Source organism: Boleophthalmus pectinirostris, unplaced genomic scaffold (assembly GCF_026225935.1).
Source record: "Boleophthalmus pectinirostris isolate CB_2022bp ecotype Guang Dong unplaced genomic scaffold, ASM2622593v1 HiC_scaffold_5, whole genome shotgun sequence".
Lineage (NCBI taxonomy): Eukaryota > Metazoa > Chordata > Actinopteri > Gobiiformes > Gobiidae > Boleophthalmus > Boleophthalmus pectinirostris.
In genome coordinates, this window is record NW_026571404.1 from 35,449,407 (window position 1) to 35,455,406 (window position 6,000).

General features: G+C 40.4%; 1 protein-coding gene across 1 annotated transcript in view; it reads right to left on the reverse strand.

Annotated features, from left to right (window-relative positions):
* Window positions 1-5,792, reverse strand: part of LOC110153137 (EMAP like 6) — a 139,250-nt gene extending 133,458 nt beyond the window's left edge. The window contains exons 1-2 of the mRNA XM_055162877.1: window positions 5,667-5,792; window positions 2,266-2,512 (exon numbers count right to left, since the gene is read on the reverse strand). Of these exons, the coding sequence (XP_055018852.1) occupies window positions 2,266-2,462 (197 nt within the window). The 5' untranslated portion in view covers window positions 2,463-2,512; window positions 5,667-5,792. The remainder of the gene's footprint in view (window positions 1-2,265; window positions 2,513-5,666) is intronic.
* Window positions 5,793-6,000: the final 208 nt, after the last annotated feature.

Genomic DNA, 6,000 nt, shown 5'->3' on the forward strand with positions numbered 1-6,000 from the left:
CTACCTACCAAGAACCCCATGTATCTCAGTCTACAGTCTACAGTAAGCAGGTTTTAATTATAGTAAGACCCCATGGAGACACAGGGACATTTACCTCTCTGCAGGGGACATTATAATTCCCAAATAACTGCTGCCTTTGCGATTTGCTAATAATGCAATTAATCTGACCACTCTGAAGCCCGCTACATAAGAAACCCACTGTGCGCTGTGTTCCTGTGGCCCCGGTGACCTCTCTACTGTAGCTCACTCCACACGTACATCTCAGACTTTCAGAAACTGTCTCACTGACCTTGAGTCATTTTTCTGCGATAGTTATTGATGGTTGCTATAGAAACAGAGCGTGCAAGTGAAACCATCTGCTGTTAGAATTATAATTCCAAATTTATACATGACATACAGTATAAGCTCCAGTACTGAGACTGCTGAGAAAATGTCAACTATGAATCATTATTGTGCATTTATTTACACAGTTAGGTTAAACTCCCAACTTAGGGCCATAGACTAAAACCACTGCTGTTCAAACGGATTCAGACAAACTGTTTTATAAGATACAGATGGCAGGATCCACAGTTTTCAACACAGTAAGTGGCATCATCAAGAGCTTATATGAAAAAAATGTTTAAAGCAAAGGAGCAAGGTTCTCGTGCATGGGTCTCCAACCTGTACCTCAGGAGCCACCAGTAGCTCTCCATCCCCTTCCAAGTAGCTCGCCAAAGGATTTCTGAATTATACCATTGCGCTGAATAACTAAAATTTGATTAATTAAATGCTTATTACCATTGTATATGTAGCATTCTGAGGCCCAACTCTGTGCACTAATAAATGGTTTATGATTTATAGGCATTAACTGTACCCAAAGGCTTTCCCTCTTTCTTATAATCATCTCAATCTCTTGCGGCCACTAAAATGAACAGCTCTCTGGCGTTTTGTATTGTAAAGGTAGCTCACTGAAGGAAAAATGTTGGAGACCCCTGTTCTAGTGTATACTGTGTCTTTAGGAAAGACACTTCACTCATCTCGCCTCATCAGCCTCACGTCAGTCAGTCTGCCCCAGCAGCTGTGGCTACAATTGTGTCTTACCACCACAGAGTGTGGACTGAAAGAATAATGCATGAAATTTTACTGTCCGGTAATCAAAATGACACAGTGATAAAAGAAAGTACAGTATTTTCCGCACTATGGGGAGCTCATATAATGGTCTATTTTCGAACTTTTTTCACAAATAAACCGCACCTGACTTTAAACAAAACACAACAGTTGGCAGATAGATGGCTCAGTGGGACTTTGTTTGGCGCGTTCTCTGTGACTCTGGGCTTTGTTCAGTTGTGGCGTGTAGGGAGCGTGCTGTCTGGGACCGCTGGATTGTCGGCGTGTTCGCAGTGACTCAGTTGTTCAGTTGTGTCTAGAAGTGACACATTGCACTCGCTTTTTCGGTTCGTTCCTCTGTTCCGTTCCTCGTCTGTGTGGAGTGATGAGTGTAGCTGTGGGTGTTTTTCGCTGTGCAGTCGTTGTCTGCTCCGTGTGTGTTTGCGTGTTCTGTGGGTGGTACGGCTTTGTAGTTTACTGAAGTCGTGCTGGGAAACCTGAGTGGATTCGTGTATAGGGTGCTCTGGAAGGCAGGGCGCGCATTCTTTTTATGATGGGGTTGGAGGCTTAAGAGCACGCCCTATGGTGTGAAAAATACGGTATACAGTAAATAGTAGTAGTAGTTTGTAAAAGCATGTAGTCTAGAGCCATATCCTGTCTCCACATTTTCCGATGGGCGTTTTAACGAGTCACAGAAATGCATGAGCAAAATAAAATCATTTAAAAAATATAACACAAAGGACTGAGAGATTATTCTGATTTCTGTAGAAACAACAAGCAAAGCACTAACTAAACTGTTATTTATCTCAGGTAAAAGAAGCCAGAGATTTTGTTCTGAATGACACAAGAACATTGGACAGGAGATGCCTTCTGCATAAAAAACACTCGTACAAATAAGTGGCTGTGACTGGACCATCCCACTTATATTTGGTCTGGTTCCAGAACCTTCTGCAGTCAAATAGAAAATTGGACGAACTGAGTCACCAGGGTGATATTTTATATCAGTATCAGCCTTTTACATCAGATGCACTTCCTGTCACAATTAGCCATATTACTGGGACTGAACAGCTCAATACGAATGAACAGCGATGTCATCTCACCCTCCCCCTTCTCTCTCACTCTCACTGTCACAATAACATTTTAAATCAGATGCCCTTTCACACGTGTGCGCAGTCTTACCTGATGATGTCATCGTTGTGTCCCAGGTAGAACCTCTGGCTGTGCTCTCTGGTGTTGTAGACCACGCCCACTCCGGCCACGAAGTACACCAGCTCCTTGGCGGCGGTGTAGTACAGGTTATTCCTGCACTGGTGTCCCCGGTAACCGTAGACCCAGTCCAGCCTGAGGCGACCGGCCGGGGCACTGCGCTCGGACATAATCACTCATCTGCAGCCCACGCCTCCAGCACTAAAGCTCTGAGGAAACACTGAGACAAAAGTGCATGGTCAGAGGAGGGAGAGGAGATGTAACTAGTACTCAGGTGAGAGGAAAGTCGACGGGAAGACGAGGATTTCTGTCGACAAACTTGTTTCAGAATAATATTCCTCAGGTAGAAGTGCAAAGTACTGTCTGAACGTCATAATTTGAAGTGAATGGAACTGACTGAAACACATCTGTAGGAGCGGTGCAAGAAACCCAAATGTTCAAATTGGGCTTTTATGCACCAGACCGTCTTATTCTGTTCTGATACTGGAGTCATTGCTTTGGCTTTAAGTATCCACCAATAGCCAATATCAACCGATATATGGAGAGACTGAAAATATAATATATGCATTTTCTTTAAACACAAAGAGTGTGTGGTAAAGAAAAATGTATAAATGTGTTAGGTAACTGTTATTTATCATTACAGAACAGATTTGAAAAAAAATACAAGTTCAATATAATGTTTTGAGCCAACATTGGCCAGTAAATCATCTTATTATAGCAAGTGATAGATCACAATGGGACCAAGTGAATTGATATCCTGAACCCGATACCTGATCCATCAAAATTTTCAATATAGTCAATAGGAATGTGTAAAAATATTGAAATATTGATGTATCGTAATTAGGGCTGGGTATCATTAAGAAGTTGCCGATACAGTACATACCTCGATACACAGGCCACGATATGATACATTAGAGCCCGACCGATATGGATTTGTTGTGGCCGATATGAAACAGATATAATGGGAGTTGGAGCTGCCGATAGCCGATATATTCACCGATATATTTAGTGATGAAAAAATTCACTGTAAATCTTGAATTGTTTAAAAAACTTAGGTTTGGCTCTAGTGGATTCTAAATTGGGTTTATTTAGGCAACATTTATTGTTGACTCTTTACATCATATTTACATACAGTAGATTGGCCTAATGGCATTTTTGCATCACATTCTAGCTACTAGTGATGGGTATTCCAGTTTTTTTTTGGAAAACCGGCTCTTTTGGCTCGGCTCACTAAAGCAGCTGGCTCTTTCGGCTCCCAAGCGACTCTTGAGATTGTTTTGTTGCAAGCAGGACTAAACCAGAACTGAACCAGGACTGAAAAAGGACTAAACCAGGACTAAAACAGATTTAAACCATGTGTGAAACAGGACTAAATCAGAACTTAACCAGGTCTGAGTGTCGGGACTCGGTTTCTATCTCTCTCCTTCACTCGAGCCCAAGATTAGTCCTGGTTTATTCATTTTATGCTGAACTGCAGCCAAATATGCACTGTTATTTTTTTTATCCTATGCACACGCAGATTTCTGAAAGTTTCGTTTTCAGCCGCTGCTGCTGTCAAACTACGGGTCTACATGCGGCTTGAAGAGAAAAAGTGAGAAAAAGAGAAAACACGGCTCCCAATGAGAAACATGCTCCCGTTGTTCGCTCTAAGAGCCGCTTCGATCGCGACCGACCCATCACTACTAGCTAGTAAATAAACTACCGCTATTAGCCTTTAGCCGTGCGCGCCGCGGTAATTAATTATATGCATAAATGTGGATCATTCACACGTCTATTCACAGCTCATTTACATATCAATGCAGGTTCAGTAACAAATATACGGCCAATATAGTCACTTTACAATAGACCAATAGAAAACAGCCTGTTTATGTGTGAGAGCTACAGCAGCTAATCGCTAACAAAACCTAAACTAGCTTCAAAGTCGATGTATTTCCAACACTCAGACTCACACAGGCTCCTCCTCACATCACAAGTCTGCACTAATAAATGTCCTTTTAATCCAGACTCAAACCGATTGTCCGTAAAAAGAATATAAACTCAGTGTTGCGCACCGCTGCGGGTGTAAACAAACACACGTGAGTGAAGTGACGTCACTCTGGGGGTGTGTTCAGGAACAGTACGGACACAGACACAGACAAATTAAACCGCAGATAAATACTGATGCGGAGCCACATATGAGGACATTTATCTGTGTGTAAATTGGATTAAATGAACATAATGTAGAGAGTCTAAGCTTTATAACGAGGTATAACATGCCCACGTGAAATATCGGCCCATATCAGCGAGCATATCGGCCGATAGCCGATATGTCTCCAGGTGCCCATATTGGCCGATAATATCGGCCACCCGATATATCGGTCGGGCTCTATGATACATATCTCGATACAGTTCCCTTTTGGTTCGATACGATATATTTCAAATCGATTTGATACTGTTCTATAAAAAACAAAAGCTAAATCATGGCTGTGATACTAAAAGTGTTTATTAAACCACTTCTTGTGCAAAGTTCATCTGAAAAATGCCCATTTCAATCATCAAAACAGTGAAAATGTCAAATGTGTTGCATAAAAAAAGATTCCTTCCTTTGAACAAGCAACAAAACTGTAGTGGTGTAACAAAATAATTTGTGAAAATATACCCCAAAATACTCTTGGCGATATATACCAATACAGCAGCCCACGATATTGATATTGTGTCATCACATTAAACGATACAATATATCAATATTTTTGCCCAGCCCTAATCATAATGTTCAATTTGATGATACAGTATCAATATCGAGAACTGCTGTATCAATATACTGCCAAGAGTAATTTTTGGTATTTTTACTAAACTTTTTTGTGAAAGAGCTACAATTGTGTTGTTCATTTAAAGAAAGGAAACTTAATGCAACACATTTTCACTGTTTTTATGAGCAAAATGTTGTTTTTTTGTTTTTAATCTACCCAAATCTTGTGGTTTGATAGAGACTATCACAGTCATGATTTCACCTTTATTTTTAACTGAACCATATAGAACTGATTTCAAATATATTGTTTCGATTTGTATTGAAACGAAAGTGCACTGTATCAAAAAAATGCATCGTATCATGGCCTACGTATTGAGGTATGTATCGTACCTACAACTTCTTCATGATACCCGGCCCGAATAGTCAATACATTTTCAGTATCCAAGGTGCATTCCTAGTTCAAATTGTTTCATATTGTCCACATATAGCTTTTGAAACTTCTAGATTTACTTACAGTGGGAAGAGAAACCAAATCTTTTACTCAAGTAAGAGTACTGTTACATCAATAAAAGTACAGTGTCTGAAAACTACTAGAGAAGTACAATTTCTTTAAAAACACAAGTAAATGTAACGCAGTACGACTCACCTCTTTACACAGTTGACTTCTTTCTTTAAATGTTTTGGTTGATCTCACATAGTCCTGGAATCCTCTTTGCGATTCCCCATTTCGTTTAAAAAAAACCCAAAAAAAACACAATCAATCCGCCATTTTGAATAATTCTTCCAAAAAAGTTCCAATTGACTTCCTCCCAGCGGCTCTATTGTCCGTCTGACTTTCACTAATCACTTTATAATCACCCCAGTTCACAGGGAGGTGATTTGACTGGCTAATATTTCTCTAATCTCAAGTGGGGTGCAGTCATCAACCCGGCCAAATGGGATCAAATTAACTCCTGTCTTGTACCTATAAATGAAAAGAA